Raw genomic sequence first — 21,559 nt, forward strand, 5'->3', positions numbered from 1 at the left:
TTGCCTGATACTGCTCTGTTTTGCAAACAAATGGCAGACAAATAGAAATCTCTCCTTCTTGTAAATGGCCAAAAGATTACCCCCCAAGTGTTTTGCAAAAAATTAAAAAACATTCCAACCATTACACTTCTAGTAGGACCAGTTATTGTACACATGCTTTGTATGGAAATTACTGTACCTTTTGAAAGGGTTCTCAACATGACTACACCATGGATTTAAATGGCATACCTAATCTTTGCCATGTCGAGGAGAATCTTGTTGGTGGCTAGTATGGCTGGTGGAATGTCTTTCTCGCTGGCCAGTTTTTGTCGCTCGGCCACCAGTTTGGCGTACAACTCTCCCTGTGCAGAGACAGAGAACAGGGCATCCACATATAAGTTATGATCCGTTCACAATAGTCCATTTGGTCAAACACTGACAGTACATTGATCCTCGATAGAGTGATGAGGCTGAGGTCCAATCCTGGTCCTCGAGGGCTACTGTCCTGCATGTTTTAGATGTTTTCCTGCTCCAGCACACCTGTTTCAAATGAATGGGTCGTTATCAAGCTCTGTGGAAGCCGGGTAATGACCATTCATTTGAATCAGGTGTGCTGGAGCAGGCAAACATCTAAAACATGCAGGGGTGCGTTTCCCGAAAGCATCGTAAGCCTAAGTTGATCGTAGAGTCCATCGTACGATGGATCTTAGTTGTACGGGCCGTTTCCCGAAACCATCGTAGCTTAAGAGGCACTTGAAAATCGTCGTAGATCAACGAGAGCTCCAGACCAGTCGTAGATCGCTAAGTGCATCGTAGCACAGAGACTCAGTGGAGACACGCGTAGGCCGACCATGAAAACTACATTAAACTCATGCTGAAAGTTAATTCCGATGGAAAATAAGATTTTTTTGGTCCTCTTTTTACACCAGTTACGCTGGAACTGGGATATTTCTTAGTGAACCATACAAGTTTAACTGCCGAAAAAATATCAGAATCCGGTTTATCCTCAAGTAAATTTAGGTTACACAAAATAATTTGATTTAGTGGGTTTGGCGCATGCAATGAAGGTAGGCCTATTTAAAAAACAAATGTCAGTCTTATTCAAAATACTATAACATTGAAATATGGCTGTTGTAATGTGCAATAGAAACTAGAAATGCATTAACGTAACGCTTTTACGAGTACAATAACACAACAACAATTGAACATTGAAGATGTTTATTAGAATTGTAGGGCTGGTAGCACGCCAAGCCCGGTGGATGAAGAGGCTGGTGGCAGAGCCGAGCCTGATGTTAGGAGATGGTGGCGCCCAGGAAATGGAAAGACTCCACAGGGTTGACTAGGAAGTCACACAAGGTGAAGGGGCTGGGAGGGAGTGAAAACTCCCTCCCAGCCCCAGAAAATTATAAAAGCCATTGAAGATAGCCTAAGTCCTGCACTGCAGACTTGTCCCCTCTGATATGGGGAATTGGATGTGGTCTGAGATGTGGCAAAGTAATGCAGTTGTGACAGCCTGCACAGATCTTGACACTGAGGCCTTGGCGAGCCCATGTCCATCTCCAATAACCTCCAGAAAACTGCCAATGGCATAGAACCTTAACACTGCCAGTAGTTGGGTTACAGGGGTCAGTGCAAAGGACCTCCTTGTTAGCCTCTGCAGGTCTGCTTCTATGTGGTTCAGGAGCATCATGATATCATGATATTATCTGACATATCAACCATCAATCAGATCAACCATCAATTAAAGTAGAGTTGATTATTCATGTCAGAAACAATGATTCCATGTTGAAGACATGGGGTATTCATTACTTATGTGTTTCTCATTTGTCACAATGTCATTTGTGGCCAATATGTGATAATTATGAGATTGCAAACATGGTCTTGGGAAGCTGTTGGCCTATGCAAGATTGTAGATATAGTCAGCACTAGAAAATAAGACAGTAAATATGTTGGATTGAGATGCTTGTATTTGTACATTGAATTGTTTAGGATGCTAGCTGGGACATGCCATGTGTGATACCATTCATATGCATGGGTTTTAACCTTGTAGTTCAATCAAGTAGTAAATATAGGACTCATATATTTATGCCTATGGAAAGTGGAGTACCAAGAAGAGTTAAAAACCAAGGCACAAGTAATTTGAGAAATAGTTGTTTTATGGGAGTTTGTTCTCCCTGCTCCTGCTCCTCACATGGATCTATAAGGTAAACATGTAAGGATTGGACAGGCAACACTGAATATATGATACAATACACAATTTAGCCTTTACTTAATTTAAATAAACATTGTATGCTTTAGGCTATAAGGTAACCTAAATGTGACACTACCTTGTTGATTGGGCAAAAGAATAGGCACAGAAATGGAGGGCCTTGTGAACTTCATCTCTTCAAACAAAAGCTTCCTCACCTCAATTTGGAGACGAGCCCAATTAATTTCCAAGACCTCCTATTGGTATTTTGCATCCTGTGTCACTGATGGCAAGGTCCTAACACCGGTGTAAAACTCAGATGCAGCATAGTTTGCACGTTCACCTTATTGTCTTTACCTTCATGTAGCATCACATTGAAAAGTACTCAAATAAGTAGCCTGTAATAAATGTAAAGTTTTCTGTAGCTACAGAAAATATTTTTTTGTGTACCGTAATTCGCCAAATATTTTGGTTAACGTTTTAATTTTAAAGTCTTCAAGTTGCGTCAGAAGAATCACATTTCAGTACAATGGACAGCGTCTTGTTAAGTGCAACTTAAGAGATACGTACGATGGTTCTCCTTACGAGCATGTTCGGGAAACGCACGTAAGAAATAACGATGGATCGTTATTTTCATCGTAGAGAACCCTCGTAACAGCTACGATCCATCGTTATCGGGAAACGCACCCCAGGACAGTAGCCCTCGAGGACCAGGATTGGACACCCCTGCTATATCAGGGTATATGCAAGAATCCTGAAGTAAATTTCAATACCTTTTTAAGACTATTTTAAGACCTCATCGCCACTTCAAGTTCTAATCTGCAAAAAACCTTAAACTTAATAAACAGTTTTAGTTTGCAAATAAATCTATAGAGCACAACCATACAACAGAACTCAGATAAGCCTGGATGAAACAAAGCTCAAAATAATAAATTAAAGAATAAAAGGCAAGGTTTATAAAAAAAAAATGTTGAATGTTTGGGTTCAGTGAGCGGTGATTCACCGGAATATTGAGACACCAGGGGGGTATTCCAGGTAGTGGGTTTAACAAACTCTGAGATTAAACCTGAACTCTGAGTTGAGTTACTCTAACATGGGAAACTTTGGTTCCAGAAAAGCTGATATGAATTTGTTAACTCAACTCGGAGTACGGCAACTCTGAGTTTAGCGCGTGCATGAATACTACCAAAAGCCAACATCTATGCAGCTCCGATACTAGGATTCACCATGGCAACCGACAACAAAAAACGTTGTCATACTTCACCACATTTTAGATATACGGTTTATTTCGTGTTCATGGTCAATCTGAGCACATATTCCGGAAAAAAAGCAACATGGCTGTAGCAGCATAGCCTTTAGCTACAATTGGCGTGGGAAACAATTGCTGCCAACTGCCGAGTCAATGCATATACTATTTGAATGCAACAGCCCATACATTGAACATTTAACCCCACTGTCCGTTAATATAACAGGAGAAAAAGTGGTGGACTTAATAAAATAGCATTTTCAATGTTATATTAGGCTACATATAAAAACATACTATGAACAGGTAATGCATATTTTGCTTATAGGCTAAGCTTGTGATTGTAGCCTCAACGTCACCATGGTTTTAATCATATTCGACATGATACAAAGTTAAAATATCAATTGGTGCCTATTTCAACTTGTAGTAGCAGTTTCCCTCAACAGAATGCTTTTTATCAAAGGATGATGATGATCAAGATGACGAAGAGACCTAATGACTGCTGCCGCAGAAATGGATGCAAAGAATTACTATGTATGGTAGCTACTGGTAGTTCTCTCTCCATGTACTTTTATTTACAGGCTTTTTTTGTAATTGTCAGTTACACTGACATTATGAGAATAATGAATTTAAAAACGATTTGCACATTCTGACAACAGGGCATGCTGTATACAATGAGATGTTCATTTAATGGCAGGTGAATTTTGCGTGTGGAACAGTGAAATGTAGCTAATGTAATCTCATGTTACAAGTAAATTAGTTGTACAAACTGCACCTTGTGAAGAAAGTGACAAAAACTGACCAAGAGATGGTGTAGGCCTACTTAGGTTTTCACTAAACCCGCTACCTGGAATACCCCCCAAATAACCTCCACGCGCATTGTTGATGTGTCACCCATAGCCACCCTGATGTCGGCAGACGGTGGAGCAGGTCGCTGTCGTAGCCGTTTTGTCAAGTTCAGCTGTCGTGTTGGGTAGTGGTGTCGCTGGTGGAGCACAGAAACAGGCAATGGACAGCTGCGACTGCTCTCTGCGGCCAACGGCGGCCTTGACAGCGTTGATGCCCATCAAAGCTACGCTAATGTTCTTTTTACAATATGTACAACCTGTTTTCACGGACAGGCTTCAGCCATTGTATAAACTCATCCTTCTCCAACCAGGAGTCTGCAAATGTACCTTTCCCCATTTCGGAGTCTGTTTCGCGACATGTGGAGGGCGACACATCACCTAACTGTGCATTTCGCAAAATACATTTACATTTTACATTTATTCATTTAGCAGACGCTTTTATCCAAAGCGACTTCCAAGAGAGAGCTTTACAAAGTGCATAGGTCACTGATAATAACAACAAGATAGCCCCAAAGCATTGCGGGTAGCCAAAACAAGAAGCACACATTGTGAACAACCAAAAAATTAGTGCCAAAGGGAAAAACCATAAGAGCATGTACTTAAGGAAGTTAGAACTGACTGGTGAAGTTAATACGTGAAGTTAATACGTGACTCGCTGACCGAGCACGTCGTTGTTTATAATAGTCATGGGAGGAAAATAAATATTTATGCATACCTTTTGGAGTCAAACTCTTTGGACAAATCGTGAACAAAATTTAATATCTCATAAAATCGGGATTAAGACTTTTTAATACCTTTTAAGGGCCTTAATTTTCCCTAAATGGATTTATCAACTTTTAATCATTTTTAAGACCCCGCGGATACCCTGTATATATCTTAACATTGTCTGTGTCTATTTGTCTCCAATAAAGTGTGCAATTAAATACGCAATTGCAAGGGGCCTTGGGGGGGGGGGGGGGAATTATGACAATGTTTTCACAGGAGTAAGACTGTCTATACCTGTAGTTGTAGCTCTCTAGGATAAACTGGGTCTGGTGGAAGTTTGGGCACCAGTGACTGGAACCTGGAGCAGACAAGATACATGCATTTCACATGGAAACAAATCCAAATTGATCGCTTAAATGTTGATTATTTCATGGGTTTCAGAAAACACAGAATTGGTTAGTTTTTAGTCTTTAGAGTGTTATGCTGTGTGAAAACAAACCGTGCCATACCTGCCACTTGAACTGTTGTGCTTTTCGTAAACTTTGCTGCCAATGTTTCCTGAATGGGAGGCAGTCAAACGATTCTGGAATTTAAAAAAATAAACAATAATGTGCAGAATTAGAACAATTGTGTTGGACACAACCTTGGTAAAGTTCCCAAAGCAACTATCCTGATTGACTGGGTTTGCATTCTAAGTATCTTGTTCTTTGAGACATAAAACAAGTTACTTTAGTTGGTTGTGGATAAAGGTGTGTATTTGCTTGTGTATACGGCATGGATATTTCTGATAGAAGAGTAGAACAGCCATTTTCTCTCACCTGAGCCACAGTTGAAGACTGTCTGCCAGCTGCAATATTTGAGGTAGGAGCAAGGCTGGGCTTACGTCTGAAACCACGTGAAAAAAAACACTTCCATGACAAAGTGTTTACCTGGTCTCCTCTGCCTCGCCCCAATTGCCATCAAATCCAAAGCCAAGTCTTGAATAACGGCAGTTATTTATGCTATTCTAAAACTGTAATTCATTGAGATTAAAGGTACAGCATGTCCAATGACAGTGCTTAATGGAAATCTTAAAGGTCCCATGACATGCTGTTTTTGGATGCTTTTATTTAGGCCTTAGTGGCCCCCTAATACTCGATTTTAAGTCTCTTTCCTGAAATTCAGCCTTGCAGCAGAATTACAGCCACTACGAGCAGTCCCTCAATGAGCTTTCCTCAGGATGTGCCGTTTCTGTGTCGCTGTGTCTGTGTTGCTTTAAATGCTAATGAGGAGGAGAGGTGGCACCAATGCGCTAATGTTTACAGTGTATGTATCGCAATGGCTCGTAGCCCCGTTGCTGTAAGATGCCTTGAATTTGCCCATTCTCATCTGATCACCCTGGTTTGCAGAGGTGCACACTCATAGTCATTTCAATGAGGGGAAAGGCGGATATCGCTCGCGCCATAACACCAACAGCAGAACGGTTATCCAAATAACAAAGAAGTGTATAACACTAGCGTTACAGTGTGTGTATTCACACACATATTAGCAACAGCAACTGAGCTGTTAGCTGCAGAGCTAATGTTATAGCCACATTCTAAGGGTAGCAAAACCAAGGGTAGGTAAAGCAACAAAATGATATAGCATTAGATGACTCACTTATCCAAGGTTTGTAGCTGGACCAATGACAGTTGGTACTGATCCAGAATTAAATTTCAGAAGGTCACAAGCCCCCACCCTTCGCCCCTTGGCTTGAAGCAACGGCCCCGGTGGATGTCGGTGGTATTGCATTACGGTTAGGTTTCCGACTCTTCCGGTCGTTTTTATTCTATTAACTCCAGTCAACATTTACAAAACTATCTCCCCCAATAATATTTGTTGGATTCTCGAACCTGGCTCATACTACTAGCTTTTTCTTAGAATTCATTCCCCTCGTCAAAGCCAGGCGATTGCAATGTTGTTTTCAATAAAAAAAATATTTGCACGAAGCAATCCGAACCACTTTTCCATGTTGATAAGAGCTTTAAAATTTGAAAAAAGAATGGGACAAAAAGAAATCAAGGGACATTTAGAATAGATAAAAATGTGTAATTAATTGATTAATCGCGATTAAATATTTTAATTGTTTGACAGCACTAATAATAATAATATATGTACTGTGTGTCTTTATTTATATAAATAACACGCACTTTGCAAAAGAAAAAACGATGACGTCGTCTGCTGTTATTTAACCAGATGATGATGCATTCATTCATCATTCTGACTCCGCAACTACACTCACTCATCAATTCATTCGCTAGTAGCAGGTATTCTGTACTAACGAAAAACATGGTGATTTGTGCCGCTGTTAACTGTTTCCAAACTTATGGCCCTAAAGGGTCGAAGAACGTTTCACTGTTTAGGTAAGTCGGTTTTAACATTATTATTCAATATAGTGTGTTTATACATTTTATATTGTAAGCCAGGTGCACCTGTATTGCTAATTAGGCGGGATTCTTTTTAGGTCTGCTTGGTTTAGAACAGATTAGCAAATATTGTATTCTAATTAATCTAACAAACAAATACATAGAAAACGATTTCCAAACACATTTATTTTTAAATCCTGCTGTAGGCTATGTATCGACTAGTTGTCATGTTATAGTCCACGTGCATCTCTAATTGATCTTGTTATTGAAAATGTGCTAGCTAATGGTACGCCTTGGTATGTCTTTTTACATGCTGGATTGTGTGTTTATGTTAATTGTGGTCAATTGTACATGCGACCTACAAACTACTCAGTTTTAGAGATTCACATGGTTGCATTGATCTTCTTCAGGTAAACTTTTAAGCAGTAAAGTCTGCAATGTAAGCCATTTTATACATACTTTGTAATTGTTTCTAATAAGATTTGGGCTGAACATGTCTGGGTGATTCAATAGAACTGTATATATTCAATTTCATAACATTCTGTCTTCACAGATTCCCATTGAATGATGAGGTTAGGCTGAATCAGTGGATAGTCAACATGAGGCGGATGGATTGGAAACCAAATTTAGCTTCACGTCTGTGTGCACATCACTTTGAAGCGAGTTGCTTCTATGTCCACCAAGGAGGACGCTTCCTCACTCCAACTGCTATGCCCACCATATTCTCCTTCCCTGCTCATCTGCAGAGGAAACCAACCACCAGGAAGGAGCACAGTAAGGTAGGTAGCAAGGTGAGTGCCACGACAGATCAATCTGACGCACAAAGTTTGGTTCCTATTGATCATGATTACATCTGTGGTATTAGTGTTGAGGTAGAGGAAGCACATGATGTTGATGACCAAGTCACCTGTTCTGATGATACCACTGTGATTATGACTGATGATGACCAAACAACTTTGGTCACAGATGTCCATCACAGTGATATTAGCGTGACAGTGGACGTTCACAGTCCACAAATTTCAGAATCACAGGACTGTCCAAATGTTGCTATGATCGATGACAACAGCAGGGTCGTTTTGCTCGATCACAATAATTTTGAAAGTGTGGTTTCACATGAAGAAGACATCAGTGAAACATCTGTAGAGCACTCCTACACTGTGAAGGAATCTCCAAGAGCACTTAAGCGAAAGTTGTGCTCGGCACATGATGGACTGAACACCACCAAGAAGAAGCTGAAAATGAAGAAGCTCCAGGAGGTTTGCAAAAAAGGTGTCTGATATGTCTGTCATTATAGACAACCTCAAAGAGCAATTGCTGATTTCCACTAGTTGTGCTGAATGGCTGGAGGCTTCCTTCAGTGGAGTGCCACTGGAAATCCTTACCAGAGTCCAACACAGTAAAACAAAAAAAATCTCTGAGGAATTGAGGTCTTTTTCGATGACACTCCACTTTTATTCACCAAAAGCGTATGAGTTTGTCCGTGAAAGCTCTGATCTAGCTCTGCCTCATCCAGAGACCCTCAGAAAGTGGTACAGCAGTATCTCTGCAAATCCTGGTTTTACATCTACAATCCCCCAAAAAGATGGCAAAGAAACAGTTTGTGCTCTCATGGTAGATGAGATGGCCATACAGAAGCATGTGGAATATGCAGAAGGTAAATTTCATGGCTATGTGGATCTTGGCTCAGGTCTCATGGGTGACAATTTACCGGAAGCCAAAGATGCCATGGTCCTCATGGTAGTTTGCGTCAATGAGGGTTGGAAAATACCTGTGGCATATTTTCTCATCAGTGCCATGACTGGAGAAGAAAGAGCCAACACAATCAGTGAGTGCCTGCATTGGCTCCATGCCATTGACGTTCGAGTTATCTCACTGACATGCGATGGACCATCTTGTCACTTTGCCATGCTGCGAGCTCTGGGTGCCAGCTTGCGTATTGATAACATGAGACCATCCTTCCCTCATCCTGCAGATCCATCACAGGTAGTGCATGTAGTTTTGGATGTCTGTCACATGTTGAAATTACTGAGGAACGCTTTAGCTGATGGAGGAGTCTTTCAGACAAGAGGAGGAAAGATACGATGGCAGAACATTGAAGAGCTCAATATTCTTCAAGAAAAGGAGGGACTGCGGCTGGGAAACAAGCTGAAATTGGCTCACATTCAGTGGAGGAAACAGAAGATGAAGGTGAAACTTGCCGCTCAGGTTTTCAGTCAGAGTGTTGCAGATGCTTTGGAATACTACAACAAAGAACTGCACTTGCCTCAGTTCAGAGGATGTGAGGAGACGGTGGACTAAAAACAATTGATGCTGCTTTTGATGTCCTAAATAGCAGAAATCCTCTTGGCAAGGGAACCAAAGCACCAATGCTCATTTCAAATAAAGACAGCAGAAAAGACCTGCAAAGTGCTGAAAACTGCCTTCTTGAGCTGAAGGATGGAGGAGGATTAAGACACACCTGTGTAATTGGAATGCAGGAGCATTTGAAATGTATTTCAAGAACTTGTAGATTTACCAAATGCACCGTGCAGGTACCTCCTCACCTATAAATTAAGTCAAGATCACCTGGAACTGTTCTTTTCAGCCGTTAGAGCCCGTGGAGGATTCAATAACAATCCAACTGCCGGACAGTTTAAAGCAGCATACAAACGGCTTCTGGTGAGGCATCAGGTGAAACAAGGCACAGGCAACTGTCTGATCAGAGATGACACCAACGTCTTGGAGGCTACACCTGCAACTGTTAACATCTCCCGCAGGTTTGACTTGACGCCAGTAGAGCCAGAGATGTCTGATCATAATTATTCCAGCTGCCCAAATGTGGAAGATGTGTCTGAATATAAGACCGCCGCAATCAGTTACATTGCTGGATTTGTGGTGAAGAAAATCAAAGAAAGACACACCTGCTTACCTTGTACTGAAGCTTTAAGTTCTACTGCTACCCCACACCCTTTTGTTGCCATGAAAGACCGAGGAAGACTGCAGAAGCCATCACATGGCATTGTGGAAGTGTGCAAGGCTACTGAGCGTTGCTTTCAAAGAGTTTTGAAAACAACAGGAGGCAAGCCCCCACAAGGCACTGGAGTGACTTTAGCCATTGTCACCCAAGTCCTAAGTGACAGTGCTGACAAGAACCTCTTCCCTCCGCTGCACAACCACATGTTTGAAACCTCTGTGGAGGACAATCATGTTCATCTTTTGGTGAAAATGGCATCGTCCTGGTACTGCAAGATCAGAATGCACCATTTGGCACGAAGGGAAACTGAAAAAATAAAGAGGACACATGTTCGTCGGACTCTGACAAAGTTAGTACTTTTTCACCACCAGTAGTGTGAGGGTTGTCTATCACTTATTTTGGCTATGACATTGCTCCATTTTTAGGTGTATTTCTATGTTTGTATGTTATATTTTACATGTTCATTTCTGTCTACTTTTGTTTGTGCTACTTTTTGACATGTATTTCTATGTTTGTATGTTATATTAGAATAGCCCTATATTTAGCCCTAAAGCCTATTTCTAAGAAACAAGTGAAAGGAATACTATACAGTGACAGAGTACATTTCCATTAAGTTTGCATCGTGTGTCTGATTCTTATCGGACTTGTACTCCATTCTGCCCATAGATTCTGCAACTGCAATGCCTTAGCTCACACGCTCGTAATCATATAAATCTATGCTCGCGACTGGTTGTCGCAAAGTATGACGTGTACAGCTAGTTGCAAGCGTGCACGAGGTCTCGGAGCTAGGGAAAAAAAGAGCCACTGTTTAAAGCTAGACCGGAAGACACGGAAGTGGAAATATGGCCGTGCCCAGTCTCACGCTCTCGCTTGCCTCACTGCGCCACTGAGCACTTTTCATAGAAATGAATGGGGACTCCATCTTGGAAGACAAAAGTAGCTTACTCTAGTTATATTAACTCTATGGACGGTCAGCAAGGCCAGCTTTGTATTGGCCCAAGTTGAGGAAATGGCTGAAATGTTTGGCGCAAACAAAACTTTGGGAAGTTGTGTCGGCGCATTTCCAGAGAAAATCTCATTAGACACTGGTTCTTCAGAGGCTTGGATGAAGGATCAATACTTTTGTTTTCATTTGTACACCCAAACACTGAGCAAATGTTTTGCTTCGTTCGTTTTCAAGCCATGATGTCTCTCGAGGAAAAAACGATATTGCACTTGCACGGTCGTATCTCAGTTTCTCATGGGCAGGACAGATTCTCTGGGCGGGCAAAGCAGAGAAAGGGGAGGTAACCTTCCTCCTTATGACGACCAAAAGACAGGATTTTCAAAACCGAGCATTTGAGCTTTCATTTTCTCAAAAGCAGAGAATACGAAGGGCATAGTTTACACTTATCAACATTTCTAGCCACTGGGGGACCAAAGGCAGGCTTGTTTAACTCATATTAATGTTAAATAACCTCCTAAAGTGAAATGTTCATGTCATGGGACCTTTAAAAACTAATATGCTTCCTGTGCATGGTATTTAATTTGAACATTACCTTCCATTACCTTATCAAAGCATTGAAACAGCTGGTGTGAACAGTTATCAAATCCTAGAATGTTCCTGTGTACTAGCATATAGCAATGCCTTGTGCAGCAGTTGCCAACAAAGTGGCCCCCATGATCCCTTCAACAGTGAAAGAAACGGACTGAAAGCATATTGCACATGTGGATAGTCTACCTTTGGACAGACCAGGTACTGAGCTCCCTGTTAGGCTGTAGCAGTAGGCTTCTCTTTGTCTCATCCTGGGCTTGGTTGAACCACATCTTACCCTAAGCATAAAAAACATAATGCAGACAGTTATCGTTAATAGTTTATGCAAATGCTGGCTTCCTTATTGTATAGATTTTGTGTACATAGTGCCAAATTCTAAGCATTAATTAATCTTGCACTTCTTGAAATTCCCTGTTCTGAAGCAAAAATTAATATCAGTTAACTACAGTTTTGCTTAGAACATACAAAAGCAAAGTAGTAAGTTAGTAATTCTCTACCTTAAAGGTTATTCGACAAAGGGTGCAGAACTTGTTACTGCCAGTGTACTCTTGCAGGAGGTCCTCTATGAGCAGCTCCTTGGCCAAGGCCTTCCAGCAGGCCTCTGGTATGCCCTTTCCCCCTCCGAACAAAGGGTGGCACCGGTAGTTTTTAGGAACCCTTTGAGAGTTCTGAGAGAAAAAGTCAGTTAGTTAGTTAATGTGTGCTGACATGTTGGCTTTATAATGTCACCCGGTATGTGTATCTAAATTTAAAATGAGTGTGTGTGTGTGTTGTGTGTAGGCGTCAAGGTATGAAAAAGCTTAAAGGGGTCATTGATTGATGAACCAAATTTACCTTGTCACAGTTGCATAACGACAGTTCAGTGGGTAAAATGGACATACAATGAACCCCAAAGTCCATTGACACCTCTTTCCTATGCAAATATCACAATTAAAAAATGTATCTGTAAAATGGTATGTTTTGAAAAATCCCCCGTTGTGACATCACAATGGGGGCTCCACCTTTTTTGGCTTGGTCTGTACCTTTGTCACACCCCAAAATTTGCTGCACGTTGCTCTGTGTACTTCCACGGAATTACAAAGAAGAACGTTTTTCAAGGATATTGAAAATGGACTACAGTCATAAATGCAGTGTTCCAGCTTGGGAAGACTTTTCAGAGTCTTCCCAAGGAACCAAGCACTCGACGGGCTGTGATGTTTGTCTATGAGAAGATCCCTGTGCAGTTCGACCCTCAATTACACATTTGCTCGAACCATTTCACCGAGGACAGTTTTGAAAACCTGTGACAATGTTAAGTAGGATTTGCTATAAAGCTGTTGCTGAAAAGAGGTGCTGTTCCGACCTTATGTTCATCACAGCCGCAAGCTGTAGTATGATGTTGTTGCTAACAGTTATCCTGCCTGTATCTCGCATTGGTAGAATGTGTGATGATTTAGTTTACTGGCAATGGGGCTAATTTCATGTTCCTGACTGTGTTTCACTCAAATAAATAACCCGTGTTGTCATGTAAATCTACAATTCAAGATGCATGTTTGTCCAGATCTATTTTTTAGCAAGATAGCTAGAGCTAACTGAAGCTGAGTTGAATCACGATAGTTTGTTTGCTAAGCTGCAGTGCTAACGTTACCCACCTAAGTCGATCCTGTTTGCTTCGACAACAGAAGTGGAAACAACTAACGTAATCATTTCAAATTATATGTAGTCAATCTGTTGAAAACAGTGTTGTGTAGACAATAGATTTATTTGTAAATTTTGTATTCAAGTCTCCACCTTCGATGTTTCAGTGAGTGCTGTTTGGCCGTGTTGCGTCTTTGTTCCGCAGCTTCACTCCTTGTAGACCAACCAATCAGTGCGCAGCTTATATATTTTTTTTTAGGGTTAGTAGTGTACTATCTATTGTTATCTGTAATTTAGGAAGTTTTGGTGTTAGGGTTAGTATAGTCGATATTTATTGCTCTCTGTATATTTAGGAAGTTTCACTTATTTAAGCTCAGCATTGATGTAAATTGTGTTCCGTGTACTTATATGTTATTTTATGCCAGGTGCTTGCGTTGTCTTGTCTTAAGAATTTCAGTGCCCAGTCTAACCTTGTGTTGTTCTGTGTACCTGACAAATAAAAGACTTGAACTCTTGAACTCTTATATATTCATGAGCATACCATAAAAGGAGAAAACCTAGCAGTTTTTCCCAGGACAAATTCACTGGAAGCATCAGGGGCATTAGAACAGCACCCGGGTCATTTTCAGCCAAACCAATGTTACATACCCTATTCGGAGACCTTAAGGAACAGTGTGAAATACCCCAAAAACCCAGTCAATCACCCCTTTAAGTAAAGCTACCCTTTCATAAGACAGGATATGTTATTTTGCTTCCACTGGGCTAAAGAGATGTATCCTACATATTCCTGTTAAAGAAGCTTAGAAAAATTTGGCTGCTCCTGTCTATCCTACGAGTGGGGTCAGTGAATGTCAGACTGGATGTGAGGTGATACTAACCGAGCCACGCAGGAAGAGGATGGGGGTGGTGGTGCCATACCTCTCCCCCATAGCAGCCACTGCACTTAGCAGCTGGAACACCAGGGGGCCAAAGTCCTGATGCCTGCTTCCTCCCCCAAGGCCGCCATCACAAACACTTTCGTCTATGATGTTCACCAACCTGGTCACACAAAGGAAAGAAATATGGGACTGCTTCCATACTTTTGAGGGGAACATAACTCAAAAACCTCAATGAGCTTGAATAAAAATAGGGGAAAGTTCATACTAAATAGGACAGTGGGATGGTTATCAAACTTTTGTCCACATCAACAACAACACCTGTGTGTGATGCCATTTTAGGTTCTACAGCAATCGTAAGACCAGATGTTTGATAAAACACATTACAAGAAAGAATTGCTAATTATGTACATAACACTGATAAAAGTTCTAGAGAAAGCACACCCAGATTTGCAGTTGTCACAACACTGGTAAGTTCCCTTGATGCCAGAAGTGACTTTTCTCAGCTGCTTGTCTTCAAAATGAGAGAGGATCAATCTGAAGAGGAATACATTGTACAGATTACAATTAGTATTGATTTACAGAAAATCCCCCTTGACATTTTTTCTGTTTGAAGAATCAATAAAGATAGGAAACATACTTTCTTCTGCATTTGTATGATTTGAGATACTGCTCCATCTTGACCATCATTTTCAACTTGTAGGGACGAAATGTGTTAGTCCCCTGGTTGAGGAAAAACCTACAAGATTTTTTTTAAATGTAATTAATTTTTTGACTCTACGACAAAGCCAAACAAACGAGTCATGACTGTCACTAAGTGTAACAACCTTCTTACTGCTACCGCCAATCCTGTAACAAAGAAACAAAGGGGGGCAGGCAGAGGACGACGCTGTCACACCTGAGAGCTATTTCAATATGAAAACGGTTAATATTTCTTACTGCATCATTATCAAAATCAAGCAAGACCTTAGTTCAGTTTAAAGAATGTGTACTTTAAGACAGGGCTGTCACCAATCCTGTTATATCCGATCAGTGAAGAGGTAAAGGACACATTCTTAGAGCATGCAACCTTTGTACACACACACAGTTACCTATTTATGGTCATGTCTCCAGGTGTCCAGAGGACGTGGCAGGCACTGGGTAGCCCATCTCTTCCTGCCCTGCCGATCTCCTGGTAGTATGACTCCATCTCCTTTGGGGCCCCATAGTGGATAACCTTCCTAATGTCCAGCTTGTTGATACCCATTCCAAATGCCACAGTGGCCACAATGCACTGAAATCAGCATGTTATTGTATTGTTTTGTTATTAGTATTATTCAATTATATCTCAAAATGTTTCAAGTTATAATTACTCCTGTTTAGAGCCAAACAGTCAGCAAATGGTGGTCCTACCTGAATTTCATCTCTCATGAAGCTGTGTTGTGACTCTCTCCTCTGTTTGATGCCCAGCCCAGCATGGTACAGTCCACCGGTAATGCCCAGCTTGTACAGTGCAATACTCACCCGCTCTGCCTCCTTCCTGGAGGGGCAGTACACTATAGAGGGCCCCTCAAACTCATAGTCCCCCCTGAAGGAGGAAGCAGTAACAAGGGAAAAACACATGAATTTTCTTTCTTTCCTATCTGTCCATCTATCCATTCATCGATCGATATGGTAAAAGATGTATTTCGGGAGTAGATTTTGGTTTGATTGTTGTGAAAATTGAACTAATGTTTTTGGGGCAGGGCTCCATACAGCGACCAAATGGTCTCATTTTGCGACCGGTTTTTGAGACAGTGCAAGCACTTTTTACAAGCACTGGCGCATGTGCGACCTACACATTTTGAATTCATTGGGTGTGCACAATGTCAGCACACGTTAGCAACGACGCATATACAACATTCTAGTAAGACAGCGATATCTATGGAAGTTTAGTTAAGAGTGTAATAAACTTCCATAGATATCAGCATTCCTAATGCACTAGTACCGTAGATAAAAGTCTAGGAAAGTTGAGGCTATTTTTCACTAGGTAGATATAAACCTAGCTAAAAGTCTTGGAAAGTTTAGGCAATTTTTTGCTAGGTTCCTACGAACATGTCTTAATCTGCCAGACAAGTGGGTTCCCCCTTGTTCTTTTGGTGAGCAGTTTCCAGACATCCCAAGTTGCAGAAACTCATTTCCGGGAGGTCCCCCCCCCCCCCGCGCGTTATTATTATGCAAAATATTGAATGAAAAAACTAAGGATGTCCCTTTCTTCATGAACTACCAGCATCAAATGATAATAAACAATATATCTAAAAAATATGTAATTTTTAGGGGGGCTGAGATTACATTTTGGGGTGCTTAGGCACTCCTAAAACGGTCTAAAATTGCCACTGAATTGTACCCTCTCTAGTTACATTAATAAATGCATTGCAGGTCAATATAAGGTGTGCCCCTAAATTTTTTGCTTGCGCTCCTAAAACTTTCAGTCAGGGGCTACTGTGCTCCTAGTAAAAAAAGTTAGTCGGGATCCCTGTTTTGGGGAGACTTGGCAGGAAGGAAAGGTCCCTCCCTCATCTTTCAACTCACTCTCGGGATTCCGTTTCTAAACTTTCACAGCATGACAAAAATGCCAGAACTCCATAACTGCAGGGAAACTAATTGCAGGTGTATTTCTGCATGATTAATACAACGATCCAACCAAATCGTTGGTTGCAGAAATTAGATGAATCTGATAGGTAAAGGGTGTAAGGTCCCTCTGTTTTTTACATTTACAATGTTTCATGTCTGTTTCCATGTTCTGAGTTTCAAAACGTTCACAGCATGACAACACTGCATGTAAAATATGTTCACCTGTCAAGTTACAAGCTTGTAAATCCTCTTTCCACATTATGGATTTCCAAATCGTGTCTTTCAAGCTTTCTGAATTCTGTCTCTATTCTCACCTCACCTCGTCTTGTCTATCTGTGTCTCTGTGTGTGTGTGTGTGTGTGTGTGTGTGTGTGTGTGTGTATGTCTGTCTGTCTGTCTGTCTGTCTGTCTGTCTGTCTGTCTGTCTGTCTGTCTGTCTGTCTGCCTGCCTGTCACAGTTTAAGCTGTCCTGAGAGTCTGACTCTACGTGCACCCACCCAGGCTTCTTCCTGAGGAAGCGCTTCATGTCTTCCATCATGTTTCCAGACTTGCGGCCGACCTCCAAAAAGAGGTTGGGCCTGTCAAAGGAGGTGCAAGTTATGACAGGATCCACCAGGTTTAGGCTCCTCACAATGTCCATCCTGATGGAGGGGCTGGCTGTGGCTGTTAACGCAATGATAGGGACCTGATGGGACAACATCATCTAAAGATTTTAGCGGTTCTCTGTTGGAATCCTTTCTTTTGTGGAACATACGAGACTATAATAAAGAATAGTGTGTTGTTGTTAAAGTAAAGTAAAAAAAGCTAACCATTACAGTGTCTATTGTCAAGGTAACTTCACAGAATTTTATATTAAAAGAATACCAACAAATTGTATTCATGCCTACCAATTTGTCTGTTAATTATGTAAGTCCTTAAATTGGAGGTGTGTACAAATCTAATTATTCAAATGTTTGAGTTGCTTTGAACTGAAAATATTAAAAAGTAGTAAGTGTAATGAAAGGTGGCCAGACATTTTTAATGGCGAGACAAAACTAAACTCACATTGGGCATACATCTCTTCAGTTTGCCAAGGTTTCTATAGGCTCCTCTGAAGTCATGGCCCCACTCTGAGATACAATGGGCCTCGTCCACCGCTATCAGAGAGATTCCTGGAGCACATATGCATTAAATGCAAATAATTCAGTGATTTTATCACCCCAAATTGTATAACTGTGCTTTTTTGTTGACAGATAAAAACTGTGATCTCTGTATATGTTATTTAATGGGAAAGGTGTTCTTTACAAAGACTGGTAAAATAGTAAGTAGAATTTTTTTCTTATCTCACCAATAGTTGTGTTGAGCTGCTCCAGTAAAGAAATACTTCCAGAGCAGTATTCTGGGGTTATGAACACAACTTTGTATTTCCCCCTTAAAAATAGAAATGTAGATGTTCAAAACATTAGAAAACAAGTCATGCTATATGACTGAAATGAGATTCTATTGTGGGGTGTTTTCTTAAGAAAAGACTAACTGTTTCACGTCCAACAAGACATTTTTGGTCTGAGCTGAACCAAGGAAACAGGCTGGAATATTGGACATTCTGGAATTACAACAACAATAAAATTATATATGTGAAAATAAACATTTGTTTGCAGTTTAATGTGTATCATGTTGTTAATGCATATCTGTAATGCATATCTGTGGTTTTAACTTACTGCAGTTGCAGCACCTGGTCCTCCATGAGGGCAATGAGGGGAGAGATGACGACGCTCAGACCTCCACAGTACACTGGGGGGAACTGGAAACACAAGCTCTTCCCATAGCCTACACAAGAAAATCACTCACTGAAGCACTCCATTGAAACATTCTTGCAAAACCATGACATGTTCTGCAGCCATGAATATGATTATACAACTTCCTGTTTGGTGGCACTGTTGCCAATTTAGATCGGAAAAAACGGTTTGGAAAATCTAAAAACCTTGTGATAACATTTGTGAGGGTTGGTCGGAAGATGACCTGTGCCAAATCTTTGCTTATTGCAGCGCCCCATAGGGGTCAAATTGCACAAACTTTTAGAACTCTTTAGAACGGGGTCCCGATTCCATATACCAAGTATGGTGACAATGCAGCAAAGATCTGATGAGAAATAACCTTGCTTCATTGCCAAATTTGATTGGCTGTACCATAAAAACGGTTTAGAAAATCAAAAAAACGTGATAACTTTTGCGAGGCTTGGTATGAAAATAATCAGTGCTAAATATGTTGACGATTGGTCAAACTTTGTAGGACAAGTAGTAAAAACAAATTTTAGTAATGAATTAAAAATGGTGGCCGCATCAATTCGGCTGGTAGCAAGATATCGGCAGACGAAGAGATCACTTAATTAAGGCAAACAAATAAATAGTTATTGGCTGAAACTGATTTTTGCTTATTGCAGTGCAGAAGTGCAGTGCTGAAGTTTACCTAGACATGACCTTTTGTGGACCTCTTTAGTTCAAGTTCAAGTCTTTTATTGTCAGATGCGCAGAACAACACAGGGTCAGACTGGGCACTGAAATTCTTAGGGCAAGACAACACAAAGCAACCTGGCATAACATACCATATAAGTACACAGAACATAGATTACATCTATGATAAGCAAACATATAGTAAACCTCCTAATATACAATATTATACAATATTCAATACAGTATACTAAACCTCTAAATACACATACTACACGTAACCTATACTAACCTTATAAACCTATACTAACCTAAGACCTAAGACAAGTGATGTACAATAGTGCTATATTGCTAATAGTGCAACCAGTAGCTGAAATAACTTATACTAACCTTATAAACCTATTCTAACCTAAGACAAGTAAAGTACAAGAAGAGTTTTGGTTGGGAGTGGGAAATGTTCATTCAGAAGCCTAATGGCCCTTGGAAAGAAACTGTTGTCCAGTCTGCATGTGCGAGACCGAATGTTTCGGTATCGCCTGCCAGAAGGCAATAGGGTAAAAAGACTGAATGATGTGTGGTCTCTTAAAATCCTGCCAGCTTTCTTGAGGCATCGTGTGTGGTAGGTGTCCTGTAGGGCTCCCATACCACACTGTGATGCAATTAGTCAGTATGTTCTCTATCATGCATCTGTAAAAGTTAGTGAGGATGACTGAGTCCATGCGAAACTTCTTCAGTCTCCTCAAGAAGAAGACACATTGCTGATGTTCACCCCAAGGATCCTGAACCTTCTCCACTTCAGATCTGTTGATGTATAGGGGTGCATCCTCCTCCGACCTGCCCCCTCCTATAGTCCACAATCATCTCCTTAGTCTTACTCGCGTTGAGAGAGAGGCTATTGTCCTGACACCATGATGTCAAGCTATCAACCTCCTCTCTGTAGGCTGACTCGTCGCTATCAGAGATGAGGCCCACGATGGTTGTGTCGTCAGCAAACCTAACAAGGAGGTTGTGACTCACTGTCGTGAGTGAACAGGAATGGGCTGAGCACACAGCCCTGGGGAGTGCCTGTGTTGGTGATCAGTGTGGATGAGGTGCGGTCACCGATTCTCACCACCTGTGGCCTCCCCGTCAGGAACTGGAAGATCCACTTGCATAGGGAGGTGCTTAGTCCCAGGTACACAAGCTTGGAGACCAGTCTGGAGGGGATGATGGTGTTGAATGCTGAGCTGTAGTCAATGAACAGCATCCTTACATACGTATTCCCTTTGTCCAGGTGGGAGAGAGCGGTGTGCATAGTCAGGGCGATGGCATTGTCTGTAGACCTGTTGGACTGGTATGCAAACTGCATAAGGTCCAGGGTGGGAGGCAGCGAGGAGCAGATGAATGATTTGACTAGCCGCTCTAAGCACTTCATGATGACAGAAGGTCAGTGCTATCTGGTGATAGTCGTTCATGCAGGTGACCTTGGTGTTCTTGGGCACAGGGGTGATGGTGGTCCTCTTGAAGCAGGTGGGGAGTACAGACAGGCTGAGGGAGAGGTTGAAGATGTCACTGAAGACCCCTGCTAGTTGGCCAGCGCAACCCCTGAGGGCCCTACCTGATATGTTGTCTAGGCTAGGTGCCTTGCGAGGGTTGATCTTTTTGAAGCAATGCCTCACCTCAGCTCACACCAAAGTTGTCTCACCAACTTTGGTGTGAGACAAACGATTTAGAAAATCCATATGATAACTTTTGTGAGGCTCAGTCTGGAGATCATCTCTGGCAATTTTGAAAAAGATTTGACAAAAATTGTAGCAGCAAAAAATTAATAAAATGAAAATCTATATAACTGTGTATGACGTCATGCATTGAACTCGTATTGATCCAGGGGATCCAACGATACCTCGAAAAAAATGTGTCCATACGCTTTAAGGGCCCTATCTTGCACCCAGGACAAATTTACTTTGAACACCGACGCATGTATCATTCCTATTTTGCACTCAACGCACTTTTCCCTTCACAGACGCACGTCGGTAAATTATGGAATGAACTTGCGGTTCAGCGAAAAGAGGAAGCGTTTTCCGGCGCAAACATTCCCTGGTGCCATTTTGCAGTTTCGGAAAACAATTCTGCGACAGACCAGGAAAAACATACTCTAAAGTCAGTGACGCATTATTCAGATGCTATTTTAAGGGTGCATTCTTGGACGTGCGCACTGCTGGCAAAGCCAGAGTCT

The 21,559-nt window shown here is 41.4% G+C and overlaps 1 protein-coding gene across 3 annotated transcripts in view; it reads right to left on the reverse strand.

Annotated features, from left to right (window-relative positions):
* Positions 1-21,559, reverse strand: part of wrn (WRN RecQ like helicase) — a 77,252-nt gene that overhangs the window by 13,655 nt on the left and 42,038 nt on the right. For all 3 annotated transcript variants that reach the window (XM_047051211.1, XM_047051212.1, XM_047051213.1), the window contains 16 exons: positions 18,616-18,724; positions 18,432-18,500; positions 18,246-18,328; positions 17,963-18,069; positions 17,416-17,603; positions 15,719-15,893; positions 15,418-15,599; positions 14,967-15,065; positions 14,771-14,863; positions 14,330-14,489; positions 12,332-12,502; positions 12,021-12,112; positions 5,782-5,848; positions 5,473-5,546; positions 5,258-5,321; positions 229-341 (listed from right to left, as the gene is read on the reverse strand). In XM_047051211.1, coding sequence (XP_046907167.1) covers positions 229-341; positions 5,258-5,321; positions 5,473-5,546; positions 5,782-5,848; positions 12,021-12,112; positions 12,332-12,502; positions 14,330-14,489; positions 14,771-14,863; positions 14,967-15,065; positions 15,418-15,599; positions 15,719-15,893; positions 17,416-17,603; positions 17,963-18,069; positions 18,246-18,328; positions 18,432-18,500; positions 18,616-18,724 — 1,846 coding nt within the window. The remainder of the gene's footprint in view (positions 1-228; positions 342-5,257; positions 5,322-5,472; positions 5,547-5,781; positions 5,849-12,020; positions 12,113-12,331; positions 12,503-14,329; positions 14,490-14,770; positions 14,864-14,966; positions 15,066-15,417; positions 15,600-15,718; positions 15,894-17,415; positions 17,604-17,962; positions 18,070-18,245; positions 18,329-18,431; positions 18,501-18,615; positions 18,725-21,559) is intronic.

This window comes from Hypomesus transpacificus, unplaced genomic scaffold, assembly GCF_021917145.1.
Source record: "Hypomesus transpacificus isolate Combined female unplaced genomic scaffold, fHypTra1 scaffold_142, whole genome shotgun sequence".
Lineage (NCBI taxonomy): Eukaryota > Metazoa > Chordata > Actinopteri > Osmeriformes > Osmeridae > Hypomesus > Hypomesus transpacificus.